The sequence below is a fragment of the Phaenicophaeus curvirostris genome, chromosome 2 (genome assembly GCF_032191515.1).
Source record: "Phaenicophaeus curvirostris isolate KB17595 chromosome 2, BPBGC_Pcur_1.0, whole genome shotgun sequence".
NCBI lineage: Eukaryota > Metazoa > Chordata > Aves > Cuculiformes > Cuculidae > Phaenicophaeus > Phaenicophaeus curvirostris.
The window spans coordinates 120,305,704-120,330,285 of record NC_091393.1 but is presented as its reverse complement, the minus strand read 5'-3'; the positions used below and the strand labels follow the sequence as shown (position 1 = coordinate 120,330,285).

The 24,582-nt window shown below is 47.4% G+C and overlaps 1 protein-coding gene across 2 annotated transcripts in view; it reads right to left on the bottom strand.

Moving 5' to 3' along the window:
• Positions 1–23,065, bottom strand: part of GATA4 (GATA binding protein 4) — a 29,065-nt gene extending 6,000 nt beyond the window's left edge. The window contains exons 1-3 of one of the 2 annotated variants that reach the window (XM_069850706.1): positions 22,513–23,065; positions 3,007–3,176; positions 1,028–1,153 (exon numbers count right to left, since the gene is read on the bottom strand). In XM_069850706.1, the coding sequence (XP_069706807.1) occupies positions 1,028–1,153; positions 3,007–3,176; positions 22,513–23,041 (825 nt within the window). In that variant the 5' untranslated portion in view covers positions 23,042–23,065. The remainder of the gene's footprint in view (positions 1–1,027; positions 1,154–3,006; positions 3,177–22,512) is intronic. The other variant, XM_069850707.1, reaches the window with a different exon arrangement.
• Between the last annotated feature and the right edge of the window lie 1,517 nt (positions 23,066–24,582).

Below are 24,582 nucleotides of genomic sequence, written 5' to 3'. Positions count from 1 at the left end.
TAACTCCATGAAACCCAGCTGATGTAATTGAAAGCAACAACAAGATGGAGCCCAAATTCAGTGGTCAGCACTGCTGTGTGAAGGGATATGTCAAAGGTACGAAATATGCATCCAAATGGGAATAGATAGGCTTTTCACAACATAGGTATTGAGTGTTTTAAGGCCAGAAGGCGACCACTGCTCATCTGATTTACTTTCCTGTTTAATTCAGAGCAGAAGACGTCTTTCTAGCTAATACTTGCTTTCTGGATAGATATCAAGCCTGTGTGGAGAGATCTCCATTAGGAACGGATCCCACTGAGGTATTTACCCTCACAATCATAAACATACTAGCACTTCTAGGAAGAATTGTTGGTTTAGGTAAGGCTTTCCCTCATGCAGCCTGTCTTTCTGATTTGAACTATCTCATGAATGATCTTCCATCCACTCTGAAGCACTGGATGTAGTCGAGAGCATGCATGTGTATAAAAACCTTAGGCAGAAGTGTGGCAGAGGCAGTTACCAGGATGTTGGAGGCTTCTGTCTTTGCCATGGAGATGGCCCCATTGCCACTGAGTAGTGGGAGAAGGATTGGAGATTTGCATCTCAAAGTCCTGATATGCCTTAGGCTCCAACAGGACACTTTGAAATACAGCAGGCATGACATATACATGGAGCCCCTAGACACTCATGCAACAGTAGTCATCTATCAGTTTGTTGACAAGTCTACTACTAAGTCTTAGCTGAGATCTGACATCCCTTTGTGCTTCCGACTCAGTTTTTTTTCACTAAAATGCATGCATTTGGATAGGAAGAACCCAGGTCTAGTTTTATTGGCTTTTAAAGACTCGGATGAATAGTAGGTAATTGATATGTGAGAAGCGCCTTGCATCCATCACCCCTTACCAGTATAAACATGATGTAAAGCCCAGAGAGGCAGGAGGGAAAACAGCTCCAAGAGAGCACAAAGTTGTGCAATGAAGCCAGCCCCCAGCTTGGTGCTATCAATACCCTCCCCACAGACAGTAAAGATCAATGAACTAGTTACCCCATGGAGCTTCATGTAGAGTCCGCAGGCATTACAGACAGGCTCTCCCTCAGCGTTTCTGCGCCAGAGCGTGGTTGTCGTCGTGTGGCAGTTGGCACAAGAGAGGCCGACACGACGTGAAGCCGACTGCAAGAAAATGCAGAGGAAAAAAACACATCAGCCCTCCACTGCAACCACCATCAGCATCTCATATCCCAACAAGCTCACTTCAGCCCACCTCAGATCTTCCTTTCCTTTTGCCTCCCTTCTCATTTCTCTGCCTTTTTCACTTCTTGCCATGGTGCAACGGATAACAACTGCCTTCTCTTCCCCTTTTTGCCTTTTAGCTTCTACTCCACTGCCTTCTGCCTGCCTGCCAGTGCTCAGCAGATGTCTCAGCTGTCCTGGTGCATCTCAGCTGATGCCAGAGACACCACCTGATCAGAGCCCCAGATCTCCAGTGGGTTTAGTAACAGCTTAGAGATGCAATGCACATGCGCACATCGACACTAAGGTATCTGAATCTCAGACCATCCTGCCCTTGCAGGCTCCCAAAGCCTTCGCCTTCCAGGCATCATGGCATATTTCAAGATTCCATTCATTCCATTCATTATCAATGCCATGAATATTACATATTCCTTGCTGGGTTTGCATGATGTTGCTCATGTGGCTTGAGGGGAAGATAAGAAAAAGAGTGTTTCCAGCAGCATCATGTTCCTAAAGAGGAATAGTCAATAGGAATCCCCACTAAGGAAGCAGTGCAAGGCCTTCTGAAGCTCCCTTTCTGGGTGAACTGGTTTAGCCAGGCTTATGGTTTAGTGTTTGATAGGAATGATTGGACTCGATGATCCGGTGGGTCTCTTCCAACCTGGTGATTCTATGATTCTATGAAAAGGCCACAGGACGAAGACAATGGGCTTGAAACCATATCAAATGCCAGTTTTGAACTTGGAAGCAGCATGGGCATTGGGGGAAGTCAAAGCTACATCCTCCACACCTTGCCTGACTCTTTCCAGCAACCTTCGAAGCTCAGGTTCTTAAGAGGGTGAGGATAAAGTCTGGATGGACCGGAGTCAAATTCCCTCTTCGCTTGCTGATAAACTGGGGACTGGATGCCAGGGTGCAGAAACCACCTGGCTCTGTCAGTGCGGTGTCTAAGAACAGGTTCTCACAAGAGGGCGCTGGGTGGCTGTGGCTGGTGGCAGCGCTCAAGCTGCCAGTGTCATTTTTGACACTTGCGGCTGAATTTGAGCACAGACGGCTCTGGGCAATGCGAAGAGTGAGCTGAGGATGGAGCCTCATGGAAGACAAGGAGCAGGGAAATAAGACCTTGAGGGATGGCTTCCTGTCTTTTTGCTCCCTGGGGTAATGATGGTCCAGTGTCCCTGGGGTTCAGACTACAGAGATCTTCCCAAACCCATCACCAAAATGGACAGGGACAGGCAGGATATCAACACTGAGATGTTCCCATCCCCAGGGTTCCGCATGCATACCTCATCCTGACCCTACAGATTTTGGGATGCCCTGACCTACCCCACAAGCTCTGCTTCAGCTTCCCCAACGGAGTTGGGATCAGGGTATCCAGAAAAGGTGCCCAGTCACCATGAAATGACTGGAAAATAAGGACCTTGAGGGTAAGAAAAGATGGACTTGTGGTGTTGCATTGCTGGAAAGAGTTTTCATTCATTCTAATATGCCTACAGGAATACTAAAGTAAAGACTGGCTTTTGCTAAACCGACACCACGGCCCCCGTGTCCTGCAGCCCCTTCCACTGCCTGGCCTAGGTGTCTGCAGAAGTGGTCTGGACAGTACAAAGTCTTGGAGTGTCCCCGTCATGAGACAATCTGGCTTATTCTGGAAATCTGGACCAAAACCACCTAGGCTGGGGAGATGGGGGACCCAAGGATTTGAAACATAGCTGGCACCTCCACCTGGCCAAGGTCTTTTTGCCTCATCCTCACACGCAGCCTTGCCCCACATGCGTTGTGTGATGACTTACCAGCCTCCTCTGAGGTTTGAACAAGGGCCGGTTGATGCCATTCATCTTGTGGTAGAGCCCGCAGGCGTTGCAGAGGTAGTGCCCTGTGCCATCTCTCCTCCAGAGCGGGGTGGACATGGCCCCACAGTTGACACATTCTCGCCCCTCTGAATAATCATCAAAAAATTCTGCTGCCATGATGGGAGAGAAGAGAAAAGGCTTGGTTAATTAGTCAGCCGTGCATTTAATTTCTGGTCTGGTTCTCACTATTTGAGCCCAGAAGAGACATTTCAAGAAAACACAAACATTCTGATCGTGTAGGGTGCAAGAATTAGCTTTTCCTTTCTCAAGGAAGCCCCTGGGCAGAGGAACCCCTTCCCTGCCATATAGTGTTGGCTGCAGGACTCCTGTGGCAGCAGGGATGTGCTGGGACACAGATACAAGGAGACAGAAATAGAAACCTTCCCTTCTGCTCTGACGTTATCCAATTTTCATGATTGGACATAGCCAGGGCAAACAGATTGGGACAGGCAAACAGCCATTATTTACAATCAAGACAAACTGTCTGCCGCCACAAACACAAGCCCAGACCCATGAAGCAGAATTGCCCCAAGATCAAACAGCTGCCAGAGCATCTCTCGATGGGGCTCAAGCAAATGTGGGGAGGGAAAGCTGTGCCTGTATGCTCTGCTAGCCTGTAGGACTTCTCCTCACCCAACCCAAGCCAGGACCACCCCAGCCCCTCTGCAGAGTGGAATGGATGCAGAGTGCTAAGGGGGAGAGACGTTCACACGCCTTCACCCTATTCTTTGCACAAGACGCATCTCCTGAACTGCAAGAATCCGTGTGTACAACCCTAGCTCAGGCTGTCAGCTAACATACATCATTTGGCATTCACAGGTGCCAAGAGATGCAGCTTTTAATGCAAATCTCAACCATGCTTGATGGCACTCCAGGGCTTGGTGCGTTCACCCACCACATTCCTGGTTTGCCCTCCACCAGAATCTGCCTGCAGCTGTTATGTGAGCGTGAGGCACCTGCCCTGGGCTGGGCCAATCCAGTCCCTCAGGCTGTGGCAGGTCCATATCACCTGCAAGGCAGTGCAGAGGTCAACACAACAAACCTTGACTGCATCATCGTTTGGAAAGAAACAGGTCAGCTCACCCTTGGATGCAATCATAGAAGGGACCTTAAAGCCCATCCAGTTCCAGCCCCTCTGCCATGGGCAGGGACACCTTCCACTGGATCAGGTTGCTGAAAGCCTCATCCAACCTGGCCTTGAACACCTCCAGGGATGGGGCAGCCACCACTTCTCTGGGCAACCTCTTCCAGTGCCTCAACATGCAGGAAAAGAAGTCTTACTAATATCTATCTAAATCTCCCCTCTTTCAGCTTAAAGCCATTCCCCCCTTTGCCCTGTCCCTGCACTCCCTGCTAAAGAGCCCCTCCTCATCTTCCTTGTAGCTCCCTTTAAGTACTGGAAGCTGCTCTAAGGTCTTCCTCAAGCCTTCTCTTCTCTAGGCTGAATAACCCCAACTCTCTCAGCCTGTCCTCATAGGGGAGGTGCTCCAGCCCTCACATCATCTTTATGGCTTCCTGTGGACTCAGAGAGATCCATGTTCCTCCTTTGCTGAGGACTCCAGAACTGAATGTCAGACTCCAGGTGAGGTCTCACCAGAGCAGAGTGGAGGGGCAGAATCACCTCTGCAGAATCACGTCAATGCACTTGAGAAGTCAAGAACTTTACCTAATAAAATATAAACACCAGCTATAGGCCTTGCTGAGCTGTAAATATAGCTGCATCCAGCTGGTATAGACCTTGAAAATGTGTGTTTCTGCCAGTGATCCTATCTGGAGAGTATCTCCTATTGAGTTCACCTTGGGGGTGTATTTCTTCTGTTGCAAAACCATTTGTTCCTGCATGTGGATACATTCTGTTGTGAGAACCAAAAAAGGAATGCTAGATGGCAACATGTCTATGAAGAAGAAGAAAATGACAAATGACAGCAAACGGCTCCGTTGCTTAGCATTGGCTCGGAGCAAACCAGGCAGCCAAAAAAGTCCCAACAAACTACAGCACCCAGGAGGCTTGAGGATGGTAAGAGGTTTGCATCAGGACCATCAGGTATTACAGACCAGCATAACATTAGCTCTTAAAATTTTATTGTGCATCTTGCTTTTGTGCTTGTCCACCTGCTTGTTAAAGGAGTAACTCAGCTTTCTGCCAAGATAATAGTTCCCTAAACAGCAAACCAAAAAAACATTTGGCTTCTTGCCAATATGTCTCAGTCCCATGTGGGTTCTCTAATATCTAATAAGGGTTATGTTCAAACACCAGCCTTATTTTCTTTTTCCTCCAGACTATTTTTTGAAAATCTGTAGGAAAAAACATGACCATGAAACAACCGAAGGATAAAAAAATTACTTAAGCAGGACCAGTAAACTTGCTTGTATCAAAAATGACGTGGCCAACAGGAGCAAGGAGGTGACAGTGCCCCTATATTCGGTGCTGGTGAGGCCACACCTTGGGACTGTGTTCAGTTTTGAGCTCCTCAGTACAAGAAAGATAGTGAGCTGCTACGGCATGTCCAAAGGAGGACAATGCGGCTGGTGGATGGGCTGGAACACAGATCTTATGAGCAGCAGCTGAGGGAATCAGGGCTGTTTAGCCTAGAGAAGAGAAGACGAAGGGGAGACCTTATTGCTTTCTACAACTACCTAAAAGGATGTTGTAGTAAGGTGGGCGCTGGTCTCCTCTCCCAAGTAACAAGTGATAGGACAAGAGGAAATAGCCTCAAGTTGCACAGGGGAGATTTAGATTGGATGACAGGAAAAAATTCTTTACTGAAAGAGTGGTGAAGCACTGGAACAGGCTGCCTCCACATTCCTGGAGGTGTTCAAAAAAAATATAGACGTGGCACTTCAGGACATGGTTTAGTAGGCATGTTGTATTGTGTTGATGGTTGGACTTGATGATCCTAGAGGTCTTTTCCAACCTTAATGATTCTGTGATTCTAAACAGAGACACAAAGAAAAAGATTCATGTGAGCTTAATTCTCCCTAGAAAACCAGGCCAAAAATGGCAAGAGATTACACTGTGTGCCCATGCAGAAATACTAGAATACAGTAAAAGAGTGTACCCAAGGGACACTGGAGCTAGGAAAGAAAGAATTTAGTATCTTCTCAGCATCTTAGGAAGACCTCATTACCTTTGAGCAATTCTGGTGGCTTAGGAAAGATGGGAATCCCTCCGTGTGATTGTTGTACACGTGGATTCAGTGATACTGTAACCATAATGCCTCACTTTCCCCTTTAAAATCACCATTGAGTCACAGCCAAAATCTAGATCAAATAAACTTCCTCTGAGAAGAGGAGGGATTGGAACAGCTGGGCAGGAAATTAATTTCCTTGAAAAAAATCTAAAGAAAGGAAAACATTTCACTATTTTTTTATGTTAGAAGTTGTTGAGGTTTTTGATTATCATTTTTCCAAAGAAAAAGCCAAATTATTTTCACAGTAATTTTTGCCTTGTGAGAAAATCCCTTCTTCTTTGAACATAATTCAGTACAAAGTTGTTGACATAATACAGGGAGAATTTAGCAGAACAGAGGTAGTCTAAAGGTAACAGCTGAAACTCCAGACCAGTTTGGTCTGTGTTGGTGACAAATTACAAAATACCATATTTTCTGAAGATTTTTCTACCAGAAAATCTAAATCTGAAACTTTTTAATCAAGGAAAAAGAGAAAATTCCTAACAGTTCCTCAGAAAAATTAAGACTTAGACACACTCTTGAAAGAGAAGACCCCTCAGAATGGGTATGATAAGAAGAAATGTCAAGTATAGGAATACTTTTGGTTTTAGAAATAAACAGAGGATGTGGAGTTGAAACTTTAAAGTCTCATATTTTATGACAATAGTCAGATTTGTTAGAATTGAGTGTTATTTCCTAAGAGTTTGCATGACACTCAGTACCACTGCCCATGTTATTTTCACTGTCGGTTTGTGATCGTAGCATCATAGAGTGTTTTGGGTCAGAAGGGAACTTAAAGATCATCCAGTTCCAACCCCTCTGCTATGGGCAGGGACATCTTGCACTGGATCACGTTGCCCATATCCTGATCCAACCTGGTCTTGAACACCTCCAGGGGTGGGGCATCAGACATACAAAACCCTAGTACAAAGCACTCTTGAGACCTGCTCCCTTTCTTCTCCTTTTTCATCTGTGTTTCTTTGAGTTATGTTCTTCACCACTTGTCTGGTGGTTTGGGTGGTTTTCCATTTCCAAGGGTTTGGACTGGTGATTCTCTCTTGAGGGACTTTCACTGGTTGAAGCTTCAAAAAGTCCTCTTCTGCTTCTGTAGTAATACCATTTGTGTGATTTTCCTCTCTCAGCTGCGTACAAAGGTGATCCTTGTGAACGTTAATAAACAAGAATTACTGGTGATCGAGATGAGGTAGGAACAGACTTTGTCCCAGGGCACAGAGAGGCCCAATGCAACGAGTGGCTCTCCCTAACTACAACCCTCATGGGGCAATATCAAATGGGTGCGTCCCTTGCATGCATCACCCATTGCTGAGTCAGAAGATGACATCTGCAGAGTGCAACCTCATTAAAACCATTGCTGAAGCCCTATCAGAGCAGAAAGAGCTCCTTGACCTCAAGAAATTTCACTTGGAGGAAAAACATCCTCCCCTGCTTCAAAATATGCTTGATGATGGCACAGGAGGTGTCTTGGGCACTACTGGATACCATCTCAGAGAAGATGATGTAGGCTTAGTTCATGCCCTTTAGTGAATGAAGGACATCTAGGCCCCAGTGGAGAAGCATAAGGCAAGTGACTGGTTTCCTTCTAAAAGAGGTGCTATGATTTCACAGCATCACTAAACTTAGGGATGAAGTTGCTGAGGAGAGCTTTCTAAGCTGACCTGGCCACATAGCTGAGACATCCCAGCTGCTCTTGAAAACCTGAGGATCTACAAAGTCATAAGAAAATATGACCTGAAGAGCTGTAGGCCATGCAGTTTGATAGGGATGGGTGTCCAAGAGCTAGGAAACCCAAATATTCCCAGGGCCCAGGCCCCCCAGGAACAGGCAGGCTGAGCTATATTGGGCATGGAGATCATTTGGTCTCAAGTGCACTAATTGTTTAATTTGCCATTGTTATTAATAATAAGGATTAAGGAGGCTCCCCAGGAGAAAGCAGCAAAGTGTTTTGTTGGCTTCCATCTCAGGACTGGAGATCTAAATCCTGGCATTATGAGATCCCCTGACACTTATTCCTTGTACTTAGCAGCCGGGAAAGGAAACGTTTATTCAGGCAGCAAATTGGCCGAGCGGCTCCCGGAGGGCGCTGAACAATGCAGGGGGAAGGAAAGGCTCCCCTAGTCACACTCAGGGCAATAATTTCCGTTTTGTGGCACAGGAGCCGCTGCCTGATAATGGAGATTTATGGGTCCCTCCAGTGACCTCTGCAACAGCCTTTTTGCTGGAGAGATTTACTCCTTCGCCCAAAACCAGGTATGGGCAGCAACTGCGACAGGGTTGAAGAAAGGATAACATTTGCTGGTTAGGCTGAGAAGGACACAAGCCGATGGCTGGAGTAGCCTCAGGTGTGCTGAATGGCTTCACTGTCCTCTTTGAACACACAGAGCTCCCCTGAGCGGCTTTGCCCAGCCCTTATCCTGGATAGTATCAGTCTTGGGGTCAGTCATGAAAGCAGATCATGAAATCTCGCTGAATGACCCAACCAGTGGAGAGGATAGATTAGGGCTTGCTGTGTAAAAGGGGATCTTTTTAACCTCACACCTATAGCTTTTGAGGACTGCAAGGTCCCTGGAGCAGCAAATGGCACTTGTGTGTTGCACAACAGTCTCCTAATCTTGGGTGAGGCCTTGAGCATGCTAATGTCAGAAATACTTTCCACAATGGGACATTCAGGGAGCCTCTTAAGTGAGGCATTGGGGTCTAGTAGGGAAAAAGCATTTTGGATAAGGCCCTTCATGGCTCTTAGTCATTGGGAGTGGTCCTTCACACTGACCACTAGGTCAACAGAGATCATCTGGTAGAGACAATGGGACAATGCTCAACAAGAAAGCAGATCTGAGCACCACTAGCCAGCCCACACCTACAGGCACCTTTTCCAGCATAGCTAGGACATGACAGCATCTCTGATCAAGGACATGGCCCACCTAAAGTCTGAGTACTTTTCGCTTCCCAAACAGGCGAACCAGAAACCTTCTCGCAACCAAGCCAACTGGAGATCAGAAGGAGGTTGCCCAGTGCCTGAGTCTGAAGAATGGCTTTAACTGCCTTCTCTGGATCTTTCCACTATCTCTGCAAAACCCAACTCTGCCAACCTTCACAGCCTGCCCATTCCTAGGTCCAGACCTTCTGTTTCTTTGGGCTTTTCTTTAGCAGCCCTAAATTGTTAACTTTGGAGGGGTCATCCTGAATACGTAAAACTGAGGGATCAGGACCCAAGGAATAATAATAGTAAAAGCACCTGTCATAGAGAGGTTCTGAATCCTTCAGTTCAGAGTCAGCAACTGGCTTATAAATTTTTGTTCCCAAACCAGCCTCTGGAAGGGGACAAAGAGCCCTCCCTGCATTGGTTTGAGTCAGACTCTGCCATGAGAAACAACAATGAGGTCGTCTACCTTCTTCTGCTCTCCAGCCTCCTTCCTGCCTTCACCCCCTCTAGTGAAGAGAAATGGAAAGAGACTTCCATTAATATAGCACTGGAGTTTTGTTTACGGCTGGAGGGATATTTAATATCAACAGTTCCCCCTGCAGAAGTGTCTTCTCAACCCAGTGAAGCAAGTCAGCAAAGGAGAAGCTGTCCTTCAAGCACAGCCAGGCACTTACAGGCTCTAAACAGACCCTGAGAGTAGTTTTCCCTGCAGAGAAGCAGTTTCCTAAACCAATTTGTTATGATAAGAGGTGAGAGCCATGTTTCTGTGTATACACGAGTCTGAAATGTATTCTCAGGAGCACTCGCAGCTGATGCAAAGGGCATTTACCCCTCAGACATATGGACAACCTGGTATCCCACCCAAGACACTCTCACCTTCTGCTTCAAGGGACAGCCACCACAGCAAAGCAGGATTTGCCATTCCTACCTGCTCAGGATGACTTGTCCCAAATCCCAAGACTGTTTCCACTAAAAAGTGACAGTGTAGAAATCCTTCCTATAGTTCAAGCCTTTAGAGATCCTTATAGTAAGTATTTTGCTGCAGCTAGTGGAGCTGAAAGTCTCATCTTCTATTTCTTTTAAATAGTTTGAAATGGTCCCATGAATTACATGGCACATCTTCTATTTCTTTGAATGGTTTGAAATGGTCCCATGAATTACATGACTCCAGAAGCTGAAGTTTCAAGGGGGAAAACCCACCAAAAGGTTTCTGGTCAGATCATAGCAGTTAAAAGTGCTGGTTGGTCCAGTACCATGGCAGAGCAGGGCTGAACTGGAAAGGAAGCTAGCAGCAAAAACCAAGGAGAGACAAAAGCAGAAGGGACAGGAAGCAATTGTAAATGAAAGAGATCAAATTTGTAACTGGGAAAGATCTATAGCCAGAAGAAAGTTGCCTGTGAGCCTTTCCTTTTTGATGGTGAGGGACATCATCGGCTTGACACACAGACTGGGATCAGAAAGCCCATGTACGTTATCTTACCTGTCAACTACTGGAGCTGGGAATGCTTCTGTAGGAACAGATTCTGCTTATTGGCTTTTCCCCCCCCTCCCTCTCTGCCTGTTTCTTCTCTGACAGAATTTAGGGGAAATTAATCCAGGGCCTCATTGTTTTGAAGACTGATGGGACCTAGGTGCATGGGGAGAGCAGGACAGCGCCTGTTCGAGTAGTGCCCATCATTGGGTTGGTTGCTGGTGGGAATGAGGCTTTCTATTCTCCTCTGATCTAGATCAACAGAGAACAACACCTGGAGGAGGGATAAAGAACAACAAATGGAGAAGGGATAAATTCCTCACTGTTAATCAGAGACACGGTTTCCAGTAAAGTGCATCATTGTGAAGCTTCACACAAATGTCTCAATGCTGTCCCAGAAGGTTTTGAAGTTTATCTGACACATCTACAGTGAAGAAAATTGTTGGTTACTCAGTTAGCCACCTAAACCAAACAGGCTTTCCCCATGCAAAGCTAACAACTGTACTTATTGCTTTGGAAAGATTGAACCTACAACCTGGCTGTGCCACATGCTGCTCTTGGAAAGGCGAAGTAATTTGTTTTCTCCCTGCTTTGTGAAACACCACGGTGAGTCTGTTCCTGTGCAAATCTTCCCAGGCCAAATGTTTCGCATCAAGGCAAAGGGAACATTGTGTCCCTCCCCTGCAAAGCTCCCTCCTCTGCCTGCTGCAAGCCAAGGTCTATGGCACACACCATTGCCAACAGCCAAGAATACTCCTTTCCTTCATGAATATGTTTTCCCTGGTTTGAAGGACAGTGGAGGTAAAGGCAGCCAAGGCACCAGCTGAGATCATGCACGAGAGGGAAGGTTGGTCAAATCCTGGGCCTGGATTTGTGTTCCCTCTTGGCTCTGCAACAGGCTTCCCTTGAGCAGGGCTTTTCTTCAGCTTGCAACACTTGTTCCCCTGTGAGAAGAAGCAAAGGCTCTTCCCTGCCTCACTGAAGGGGAGCAACAGGGCAACTTTTAAAGCCCACAGCCATAGGTGTGGAAGCAAATGGTGGATGGAAGAAGGATGAATGGGAACTGGCTGGTGTCCAGGTACAGACGAACTGTTTTGAGAAGGGGTAGGAGATGGTGCTGTGGGACTGGCCAACGTGATTGCTTGGAAAAGCATTGACAGCTCTCCAGCACACGAGAACCACCAGACCACCATAAAGCCCAATGTTGTATAGGAGCTGAGCAAAAAGATTGTCAACTACACACTCAGGTACTCTTCACGGTCCTGTGTACAGGAGAAAGGCATGCAAACAGCTCCAAGGTTGTAGGGTGCTTTTGGCTAGAACACTTACTGGCCGTCCCCTTGATAGCAACCTGGTGTCTTACAGCAACTTCTGGTGGCTGTCAAGTTGCTCATGACTGAACTCCGAGGTCTGCTTTCTTCTGCTGAGATGCACGCCTGATCCCACCTACTTAGGTGACCTCCTGTTTCTTACTCCTACTTACAATCCTTACATTAGTAAATATCTGAGGCCCTTCTGATAAACAGGAAAAACTGCTTATCAACCATCCGAATATTTTTTAACAAATCTCAGGTTAGCATAGGGAGCCCAGGAAATGGCCAGGATGGGGCTCTCCACAACCTGGAATCTGCTTGGCAGGAGGCATCTGCAAATGACCTTTCTCTATTTTGACAAAGGAAAAACAGACATGGTGTATTCCTCCTTGAAATATGGCCCATCTCCAAATGGACATGCCCTAGAAGAGGATCTCCACGACTGCAAGAGAAGAGGGAAAGGTCACAGAATCATGGAATGGTTTGGGTTAGAAGAGACCTTTAAAGGTTATCTAGTCCAATACCCAGCTCATCTATTCCATGATGGGCAAAAAATGTAGAGGATCAGGAAAACTTGGGATTTGCAATGCCACGATCCCACCTGGTCAGGGGTTCCTGTGTCAGGCACAGGCAATGGATCACCCCTGACATGCACATGGCACACGGGACCAGAAGCAGGTGTGCTATGGAGGCGTGCCGAGCTGCTGCTCCACAGCTAAGCCACGGGAACTGGCCTTATGGATACTGGGTAACTGGTGAACCAGGGTTAGTTACCAGTTAACTGGTGAACCCTGACCTTAAGCCCAGCTCGCAGAGCCTGGCCACGTTCAGATGTGCTTGGATGACAGTCTACAGTGGTCACATCCAAACTGCTTCCCAGTTTCAGATATCAGCTAGAAGCTAGGCAGTTATGCAGATAAAAGAGCCAAACTCTTCTCAACAGTAGGAGAAGGCACAAGAGGACACAGCACAAACCACAGGTTAGGTATTAGGAAAAGCGTTTTCATTAGTAGGTGGATTGAGTACCCAGTGAGGTGGGGGAATTTCCATCCCGCAGCATTTCCAAGCCTCGTCCAGGTAAAGTCACAGCCAACCTCAGCTACTGCTAGTGGCTGTTTTGCTACAAGCAGGAGGCTGGACTAGAGATCTTCCACCCTGCAGTCCTGCAACTCCAGAAACTCAAACATTTTTCTCAGACTGGTATAAATCAGAAGGAAAGAGATTTATCCAAGTCAAATGAGCAAAATCCTGCTTGTAGGAATGCAATTTATTGTATTATCATTATCATATGTGTGTGTGTGTTATACGTGTATATGTATATATGTACATATATATAAATGAATATATTTGTATATATTTATATACACCATGTCCTTAAGAATGTTATTTTAGCAAGTCAGGAGTCATCTCTAATTTGCTTCATCTGCTTTTGCTGTTAGAATTATTATTCTATGGCTATGTAGAATATAGCTGTATAAAACTGTGTGTATATATAAGTTACTTTATACATAAGCAAATATAACACATACAGACACACATGTATATAAAACCCACACACACTTTAGATAGATAAAACATATATATACCATGTGTGCTTATAGATGTGGCATTTAGGGACATGGTTTAAGGGTGGACTTGACAGTGTTAGGTTTATGGTTGGACTCAATCATCTTAAAAGTCTTTCGCAATCTAAACAATTCTATGATTCCATGTGCAGGAATATACATGAAATACATAGAGTATATATTGCCCCACATGTCTGAGCATGAGAGCACTAACTGATATTGATAATCATGTGCATTTCCAACCCCCTGCCCCAGTTTTCTTTAGCTCACTAATTTGGACACAGGCTCTGACTCTAATTGGAAGGTGTTACACTGACAAATACCACGCTGAGGAGTAACACCAGATCCTGGCCTCCCTATGGGACACCAGCCAGGAACAAACAAAAAGGTGTTTACTACAGTTCATCACGTTACAGGGGGCAGTCAGTTTGTCTAACCCCTGGCCCTTCTCTTTACCTCTTTTATTAGTTATTCCAAATGTTAAGTCAACTCAGCCCCTGAGCAGGGTGGGAGGATGGAGCGATTCTCCCGGCTGCCACTAAAGTGTCTGCAAAGGTCAGAAACTGCAGCCTAGGTCAATGAAATGGCAGGTACCGAACTTATCAGGGCAACATATAACTTGCAGTTTTTCTAACTCAATTGATTGGACTTTTTATCTAAAATAACAGGCATTATAAGATAGGCAAAAGTCGAGATAAGAAAGAAAATTGAGTAGGTCTTGAATCAAGATCAGCTTGGGGACAGGTTCAAACTCCCACACCTGCCCCGGAGGAATCAATGAAAGTTTCTTGGCATCGTCCACTCATTTTGAAATGCTGCTGAAGTTGAGTGAACTTTGAGACTGTGGCGTTTATTCTGTGATTATAATTAACCTGCTCACCCGTTGTTATTGATTTTGCATGAAGGGAGGTGACAGTCTGACTGGGATGTTGGTTTAGGGCTAGAAATGGTTGGGGAGGGGAGGCAGCGGGGCAGGCAGGCAGATCTGCTGGAGTGAGACCCTTCCCCAGCTGGAGGCAAAGGGAAGGGGGTACAAGGAGGATTTTGCCCTCTAGGGAAGGAGGTATGAGGGGGACTTCACCCTCCTGCTTGTGGTCCTGCTTCTGCTGGGATCTGGGAAAACCCTTAATCTACACATGCAGGGGGTCAGGGTAAATCACAGCATCGATGATCTGCTCCACTGAAGCAAAGAAAGACTGAATGTGGGAAGCCCCTGGAGAAAAGACTCAGTCATGCCCAGGATCCAGGGCATCCTCCCAGCCAAGGGGAGCATGAGGAGGAGACACCCCCCCCATGTCAGCTTCCTCTCTTGTTCTCCACATCACCAAGGCATGTCCCAACTCAGCATCCTTCCCAGCAGACGGTTCCCTGAGTGGCCAGCCCCTGGGGCCAGCACTCCCTTCCCAAAATAATCTCAGACATCTGGGGCCAAACATGTCATTTGTAGGAGTCCTGATGTCTGGGGCTCACTGCCTCGCTGATATTCTACAGCTCCAGCACTGCAAGCCCTGAATATTAAATCATGATGGCTCCCTGGCTTGCAAACCCAAGAGCCTAGCTTGGAAAGTCATAGGAGTTTAAATAATAAATATTAGGTGATTTTTTTTTTTTTTGTCTCTTCTAGAGTTTCAGCACATAGGAATCAGGGATTCCTAGCTTTTCTCTTCTCCAGAAAACCTACTCCATCCCTTCCTACAAAACTAGAGCCTGATGTATGACAACATGGCTCCGGAAGATGGAGCTTGAAGAGAAAAGGAGGCACATGGAGGCACAGCAGCTGGCAACAGCCAAAGGTAAGCAGCTGAGAAGCAGACAAGAGGGAGATGTCTCCCAAGCTGTTTGGAGATGTTTGCAGAGCCAAAGGAGTCAGCCCACTCCTGGACAACCTGGAATTTGCTTAAATATTATAGACACAGGCAGAGAGCACCGTGCAAGAACGAGATGTGAAATAAAAAGCAAGAATTGGCGAACTCTTGCTCCGAGGGAGCGACATGGTTTCCTTCTCCCCTCATGCTCCATCTCTGCCCTCAACCCCTTCTTCTGGGCTTGGGTTTCAATCTTTTAGGAGAGCCTCACGACAACAGTCACCGAGCGCTGCCCCGGCACCTTGTAAATACGTCGTGCTGCAGCTGGAAGCGTTGACCAGAGGAAAACGGCTGAACTTTGGGAAGAAGAACAAGAGCAGGCAGTGGCGTCCCACCACGGGACCTCTCCTGAAATGCTCCCCCAGCAGACACTGACCTAATTCCCAAGGATTAAAGGGAAACATTTCCAGGCAGCGATTTTGTTATCCCAGATTCAGAAGCATTCAGTACCAGTCCCTGCTGGAGACGGGAGATCAGCCCTGCCGCATCGCGCATCCGGCTGCCCTCACTCCACCTCTACTGCTGGTGGAAAACTTGCTTTTCCTTGACTTGCTATGATTTTTTTTCCCTCTTTCACAAATAAAACAAGTTTCTGAGTCCCTTTCCAAGGCTGGCATGAGCTGTTTGAGCCCATCTGGCTCCGATAAGGGACTTACCATATTTACGGGTCACTAAAAATAATATAAAAATAAGTACAAATCCTTTCATGCTGCAAATATAAACTAAGTGGCCATTTTCCAGAAAGGAAAAAGAAAGTTCTTACTGGTTTTCGGAGCTTCATCTCTCTGAGAAAACCTGTAGGACTCCAAATAGTTTGCAGGAGCTGCGTTTTCTCTGTATGGAAGCTCCTTGCATGGGCCTGATCCTGCACCAGCTCCAGGCAAACCTTGCTTTGGTTTAAAACAGGGATAGTTTCACCTCTGAGCAAGGTGGGGGCTCTTTTGGGTTGTTTGGGTTTTTTTCCACAGTCCGTACGGAATCTGTTTACCAGGGGAGTCTGATCCTGCAAGATTTTCCTGGGCAAAATAGTAGAATTGGCCTTAGGAAGGCAGAGAAAACAACAGAAAGATGTGGGAAGGATACAACTCAATCCCTCCCCAGGCACAGGGTGCATCCTACATTTACGGTCTACTGAATTAAGCAAGAAAAAACCTCTGTACTGGCAAATAACCAAGGAAAAAATAATCACCGGGCACTTCTGAGAAAAGAAAAACATAATTTTCGCTTCCAGTTGACCTTGCCCCAAATGTAGGTTTATATCCCAGACCTTGCCAAAACCTGAAAGCTGAAACATTTCAGCGCTGATGGCAGGGTCAGATCTACAGCCAGCTTCCAAAATCTCTTCCCAGATCTTTCCTAGCAGACCCAGCGCTCTCCTGCCTTTATTTTCTTAGGATGAGAAAACACAGCTCCAGTTTATCCTATTGAAAAAGACCATCGGCACCAAGCACACCAAGGATGCAACATCACAGGGAATGCTGCAAACTCGTTTTCCCTGCAGCAAGTCACTTTCTGAAGGGAAAACATTTCTGCTGCATGAGACCTTACAATAGCATCGCTCCGCACGGCAGAAACGTGGGATGGGGGGATCAAAAGAGCCTTTAATACCAATTGTACCAGCCACTGTGAAGCCAATGATGATCAAATTATTTTCAAGTGCTGTCACACACGTGTAAGCACCCAGTATAAAGACCTCACTGCTCAGGCACGGCAGATAATTTGGTTTAATTTGTCATTTCAGATGTATTTACAGCTTGGACCGGTCACCATGACCGGGAAGCTTGTGGGGAAGACTTGTAAAGGCCAAAGAGATTTTAATATTTTGCCATAATGCTGGATGTTGTCATAGCCAACTGCAAGGGTTTTGCCCCAAAAAGGGGATCCACAAGGTCTTTTCTTCCCCCTCAAAATAAAAAAAAAAAAATCCTCAATCCAGGCTTATAATTGAATTTGCTTTTATAATGAAATTTTCTTTTGTAGTTCAGTTTAATTTTGGAGATAAGAGCACATTCTCACATATTTCCTTAGTTATTTAAGCAGCATTTCACACTCACACACCAAAGGCATATTTACACCTTCCTGCCAGACAGCAGCGTGGATTTGGGATCCATCGACAAGGTGAATATTTGGCATTTCCAGTCGCCCTTTCCGCAATCCTACTGGCTTAATTATACGTCTCCCCTGCCAAAGCAAGTTGTACCCATTACAACCCAACCTCACCATTACAACCAAGGGGTTTGGGGAACATAATTGCATTATTCAGTAACCACACTTGGCTGTAATACGGCACCTGCACAGCCGTCCCAGCAAAAATTCCACATTTCTGCCTCTGTCATCCAGCACAAGCAAAACCGGCTGCTTTAAGCTCATGATCTGAGCTCTCAACAGAGATACCAGCCTGGTTTCATGAGCAGAAGTGAGCCCCAAATTGGACACAGACACTTCATGAAGTCATTTTATAATAGGGTTACAAAAGCCTCAAAGGACCCAAAAGGTTCAGTTGCATCCTCCCACCTTCCTCTGCTTTGTGCCCCTCGGAAGCATCGCCAAGCAGAGGGAGACCTCCAGGCATTGTATTCTTGCACCTCCTTTTCAGTAAGAAAATTGTAGGGAGGGAAGGACACAACCTGTTGGTGTGCAGAGCAGGGAATTTGGGAACAAAACCTCTCAAAGAAGATATATTTTATTTTTACATCCTTTTTCCTATATGTGCAAAGCTGTGCGGGGCTCGAGAAGCAAAAATTCTAGCCCGTAGCCCTGTGGCGATAAGAAACAAGGTCTCTCATGTTTCAGGACTACACTATCCAATCTTTTTCAATTGGATTTTCCTTAGAATTACTTATTTCCAACTGTATTTTAACAGCCTCTGCGGACACACCATTCCAGATACAGGATAAGTACATGAGTTCACATGCAGAGGAGGAAATTAATTAATGCTGTCTTAATAAAGCCTTAGATTCAGGTCCGCTATCCACTGTCTCAAGTTCTACTGTTTTACAAAAAAATCACGAGCATTTCTTGTGTATTAATTATACACCGTGGCTGTTCTATACAACATGTGCATTTGCATTTGATGACAAAGAGCAAATTTTCAATTAAGGAATTGTATTAATAAGGGTGAAACAGAGCCCGTGATGGGATATTTTTATTACTATTGCTGCTTAAAATGTATTCTTTGTGGACTTACGGGGTAAAAACCATTTGTGTGCTCGAGCTCAGTCTTGCCTCCCGTAATTCTATGCATTTCATCCCAAATCCCAGACTGAGTGGTGACAATTAAATTAGTCAGGAGAGCAGAAGGTGGCTTGAAACCTGCTGGGGGAACAAAGCCCCGGGGCCAACCTTCCCCGCCGGTGGAGCTGAGGTGAGAAATGCAACCGCTTGCAAAAGGGTGGATGTAAGGTCCCGTGCAAAATGCAGACGGGTCCTATGGTGCCATCCCTACATCCTATGGTGCCATCCCTGCATCCCACAGTCCCATCTTTTGGATTGCAGGGGTAGCAGAGATGCTGGGCTCTCCTGCCCCATGGGGAGCAGCCAGCTTGTCCTTAGGTGTGTGTGGAAAGTCAGGGGCTGCTTGTAGGGCAGAGGATTGTAACAAATGCTGATGAGTCACTGGAAATACCAGCCCAGGGGATGCTACAGGGCAAATCTTTTAGCATCCCTATGGCAAAGCTTAAGATCTGGTTCACAATCTCTTCCCCACAAGCAGCGGAGAAGACATTTTCCAACTGAACGTCTGCTCCAGGCTTTGATCTTCCCAGATGCTGCTGCTGTGTTCAAATGGTGCCTGTTTGGGGAACCCTGATTTTGACTTAGCCAAAACGAAATAAAAAACACCCACAGTGTCTCACCCCAGTTTACTCCCAGCCGCACCAGCCTCCTTGATGCCACAGCAAAAAAACCAACCCTGCTGTTGTTTTTGCAAAAAGCAATATTACAGGGGATGAGGACGGCGAAGTAGGATCTGTCCCTCCAGCTCCAGCCTGGAAATGTCCAGGAGGCAGCAAGCGGCAGCGGGTTGGATACGTGCAGGCTACTGTGTGGGACTCAAATCCATGTTCCCCTCTGCCTGGGGAAGGGGCAAGGTGCGAATTTGGGGGTAGATTTCAAGAGGTTTTTGGCACTGGCGGGGAAATCTGAAAAGGGACTTGGCAGCCCATCCTTTTCATGCCTCATTAAGTCGGGAATTCACTGTAGCCCCATCCCATGCGATGCCTGGAGCAAGTTCACGGCCTCGACCACAGCGTCTGATCCTGCCCTTCAGGGTAATGAAACCATTCGCCAAACTTACCCTGAAAAGCCCATATTTGGCATTTTGAACTCACACTGGGGTAAGATTTTCAAATCAGCCTGATTTATGCACCCGTTCTTCCCACTTTGTACCACAGAGCTGCATTGGCACATTTTAATCCAGGCCAATATTCTTCTTGTTAGAAAAAAAAATAAGATTTTTCTTTTTTTTTTTTTGTAGAAATGAAGATCTTACTGCTTTCTCCATTTTCTGTCACCGTTGCATGCAGTTTCTCTAAAAATCTTTTCCCAGAGCATTGCGCTACAGCAAGGGAAAAAATGCGATGCCAAATTGTGTAGACTGCCTATCTGTGTCTGCATATCCAGCTACACCTGCATAAACTTGGTATTCATTATTAAAAGATTATAATAATTAATATTCCAATGATCCTAAGGACGCTCTGCAATTAGCACTCTCCACATTTGCTTCTCCAGGAAGCAAAACCCCTGGAGGAAAACGAGCCGTGCAAAAATCTCTTGATATAATACAGCCTAGCGCGAAGGTTTGTGTATCCACCTTGAGGTTCCTCAAAGACGAAAAATATCTTTAATCCTAAGGAAAGGCAAAGAAAGGAGCCCGGGCTCCGCTGTGCCAGGGGCTGCTCGGATGCTGAGCCAGACATGGATGCGTTGTTAAAGTGGGTCTGCAACGGGTGCAGTCCACGATGATGTTTCCCCCCAGCTAAATCCTTCAGTGCCTTCAATTTCTCAACCCATCAGGGCTTTGCAGCCTTTTCCCCCCTGAGAAACCACCAGCCAGCCTTTACATGCTTCCAACTTGGGGAGAAGGGGGAAAGGGACAAGTCTGAACCTTAAACTACTCGCCAGGAGAGCTGCTTTCCAAAAAATCCCCATGACTATTTAAATCCTGAATTTAAAACTTGCCACCTTTCAGGCAGTTTTTGTTTGAGGCGATGCTATTTTTTTTTTCAGCATAAACCGAGCACTTCTTTAAAAAACTAAGCACTGTTTCCACATTCAAGGCAGAGGCATAATTAAACCCACACTAATAAATCCCCCAGTTTTGGCAATGTGGGAGGCAACACCAAGAACCCAGCACCCAAATCAGGACCCATCAATGAAAGGGGGTCCCGGTTCCTTCCTCCTTCGCTAGCGACTGCTAATGTTTTCTGGACTGGCTCAAAGCATCCCGGCTTCCCGGTGCTATTTAAGAGCCTAGATAAAAACCACTTTTTGCCACCAAAAGGCAGGCTGTGAGAGCTGCAGTGCAAACTGCTGCTTAACGCAGGGCTTGAAATGCCAAAAGCACTACACGCACAGACTCTGGCATCTTAAAAGCTGCCAGGTATTTCTGCAACTGCAGATCATTTGCATTATTTGGTTTTTAAGTTATTTTTATTACTAAGAGTCCTTTTGAGACCACTGCAAAAAGGCAATATTTTTTCCCAAGCAAGAGGTGTCACAGTAGCCAAATACGAATGTGCTTACGTCCTTGTTCATAATAATGAACTATTATTTGATTACTTGATTCATCCCTATGCTTTCTACCTTCTCAGGGCTTACCAGAAACATTGCCTGGTTGGCCAAAACTTAAAGATAATCCATTCCCCATTTTCAGCAATTTCAGAATGGCCAGAGAAAAGCAGAAATCATTGGCAAGGCCAAGCCTTCAGCGATGCCCAGTGCTCCTTTCTTTCACACCCTAAAATAATGCTAAAGATAAACCAAATCTTGCTAGACGCAATAGAAAAATTACCCTCCAAAATTCAGGTTTAAGAATGCAATCTTAAAATGTATCTGCAGACAAATTTGAGTAATTTTCTTTGTTAACCTCGATCCCGATGCTGACAAAAATATCTTCATGGAGAGAAAGCGGGGAGGAAAAAGGGGGTTTATGAAACCGCAATGCAGAGATGTGCCCTGCATTTTCTCCTCCTTTCTCCCTCTTCTGCCATATAAAATATAAAGCAATATTTTAAATCATTTGGGCTGATTTCTGATCATAGGACTCAGTGGTGCTTAGTGAAATTAAAGGCTGCAAGATCAGGATTAGAACAAGAGATCAGAGCTGAGATTTTGGCGGCACTGAAATACTGGGCTGCGAGTGCCCCAAAAAGCGTGATAATAAATGTGGTTGCATTTCTTTTTCTGCTTCTCCATTGTCTGACACCCATCAGTGCCCAGTTTCCCTTCGCTTTCCCTTTTTTTAGCTTAACTGACATTCCCAAAAATTAAAAAACCCTCATACTGGAAAACGGCCCCAAGGGAAAATCTGGGATTCACCAGTCAAACTTCGCTTTTTCCCATTTTCCATTCAATTTTTCCCCACTTTACACCCCAAGCAAGCCCAGGATGGGGGTGCCTGCGTACCCACCGAGCATCGTGATCCTGCACACCACGGTCATCCCTATTGCAGCCCCTAGATCCCCTCACACCTATTTGTGGAGCCAGCAAGCCTTTGCGTGAGAGTCTGACACATCATTTCTTGCCGCTCCTGGCCTGTCCTCAACTATACTTATTTTTCTGAAACTGTGGTCCTTGAGGGTGTTTCGAAATGGAAGTATTTGATAGGAATGGTTGGACTCGATGATCCGGTGGGTCTCTTCCAACCTGGTGATTCTATGATTCTTTGATTCTTTGATTCTTTGAAATGGAAGATTTGGAGAGGAACTACGTGTGAAAGGGGCACCAAGGGGACCGTCACTTTTTGCAAGAAGAGGGGCAGCGACACCCCGAATATGCGGAATTTCTCCCTCCTGCCGCTCGGGCCTCCTCGCCCTCCCCAAAAAGGGGTTGACGCAGGCAAATTTGGGGTGATGCTGGGATGAGAACCTCCCTCCCCTCTCCCAAAGCCGCGTCGCGCTTACCTAGGTTGGCGTGGCGGGCGGCGGCGGGCGTCCCTCGGCCCTGCAGGTTGTGCAGCATGGGGCCGTCGAAGGGCGAAGAAGTCCAGCTCGTGGCCATTTCAGGGCTCATGTACGCCGGGTAAGGGCTGGAGTAGGAGCCACTGAACCCCCTGGCGTACTGCTCCCTCCCGTTAGCAGAAAGGTTCAAGGAGCTGCTGTAGGCCGCGGCGGCCTCGCGGGAAGAGGTGGCGGGGATGGGGCTGCTGGTGGAGAAGGAGAAGCGAGGCGACACGGGAGGGTGAGAAGATCCAGGGTTGTAAGCGGCGCTTTCGGCTCCGGGTTGAGTCCAGATGGAGTGGCTGGAGACGGGGCTGGCTTGCTGGGAAGAGGCGCCGCTCTGGAGGTAGGGCAGGCTGGGGATGACCGAGGTGACCCTCGTGGTGGGCACATAGACCGGGGACGCTGCGGCCGCCGCGCCGTGCATGAAGCCACCTGCCCCCTCGTAGGCCGGGGGGCCGGCGTTGGCTGCCATGGCTAAGCTCTGGTACATCTCGCGACGGGGCCCCCCGAGCCCCAGCCGCAAGCCAGAGCGACGGGGTGGGGGGAGCGGCTGGAAAACCCTAAAGCTCCACTTCCCAGCCGAAAAGCCCCCAAAAAACCACCGACCCGCCTCCGCGCTTCTCCTCCGCCCTCCCCGCCCCGCCGCCCACCTTCCCCACCTTCAGCAGGTCCGGCCACCGCTTCCAGACCCCCCAGCAAAGAAGTCCAGGTCCCTCCAGAGGAGAAATTTAGCTCCCGTCTGCATTTAGCTTCTCCCACCGGGCTCCATCCATCACCGCCCCCCCCTCACCCCCGCCCCCCACCCCCCCTCCACGATGGGGCCGGGCTGCTTAAAACCCTCGGGCAGTCTCCTCCCCGGCTTTTTTTTTTTTTCTTTTTTTTCTCCCACCCCGCCCCGTCCAACAACAGCTCCGGGGGAGCCCGGGGAAGATGCTCCCGGGGATGCCGGGTCGGGATCCCACCTTGGGGCGGAGGAGATAAGGAGGTTAGAGCAGTGGAGAGGGGGAGAGGAGGTGGGGGGAGAAGTGAAAGGAGAGGGGTAAATAGCCGGGAAGGTGAGAGACGGCGATGCTCTCTCCTAAAGGCCTGGAGCAAAATACAAAAAAAACCAAAAAGACCCCTTTGTCCCGCAGGTAGGATCGGTGCTTTAAGTTGTTAATGGCCCCCAGGCCGCGTTTGATGTGGGGGGAGGCGACCTGGAGGATGGATGGGGGTGGGGGGGGATGAAAAAGGGGAAAAGGGATTAAATTAAGCAGACGGTGAGGAAAAGGAGGGAGGAGAAAGAGGAGGAAGGCTGGCTCGAGCCTCCCACCCCACGCGTGTCCGCACCCCCCAAAGGATGGTCGGGGGGCTCCTTTAGCCCCCCCACCCCAGCATCCGTGCTGCCCAGACAAGTGACAAGAGCAGCACCCGCAAAACTCCCTCTCCAGGGTGTTTTTAATCCCCCCCCCTTCCCTGCTTTTCCCTGGGAGAAGCTTTAAGCACAGCGGGCTGACCCGCTGGGGGCTGGAGATTCCGTGCGGCTGGATGGGGAGGCAAATTCCCAGAGCCCAGGGAACAGGGTGGGTGCTATAGGTGCTTTGCTCTGTGTTGGTGGTTTGGTTTCTGGTTTGGGTTCCTTCGGGGAAGTTTGGGGCTGCTTTCCAGGCACGGCGAGTGCAGGGATGCCATCAGGCCTTCCGCATGGCTTGCAATGGCAAGACCCCGAAAAACACTTGTGGAGGGGGGTCAGGATGAAATATATGAAATATCCTTCCCAGGGAGGACCTGGGAGGGGAGCGAAATGATCTGAGCCGCTGTTTTCTCTGCAGGTCGTGGAGGGATCCTAGAAAACCATCTCACACCCAGGGAAGGGCTAGATGGGGGGAAATTACGGCTGGAGGAATAACTGTTGGGACTGATTTAGATTTAACTAGCAGATTCCCCAGGCTGAACCCCTCCACTGGGCTGAATTTAGCAGCAGAAGAGATAACCGGGAGATAAGGACTGATACCCGGGAGGACAGCGGGAGACCAGCAGGCAGCCGAGAGA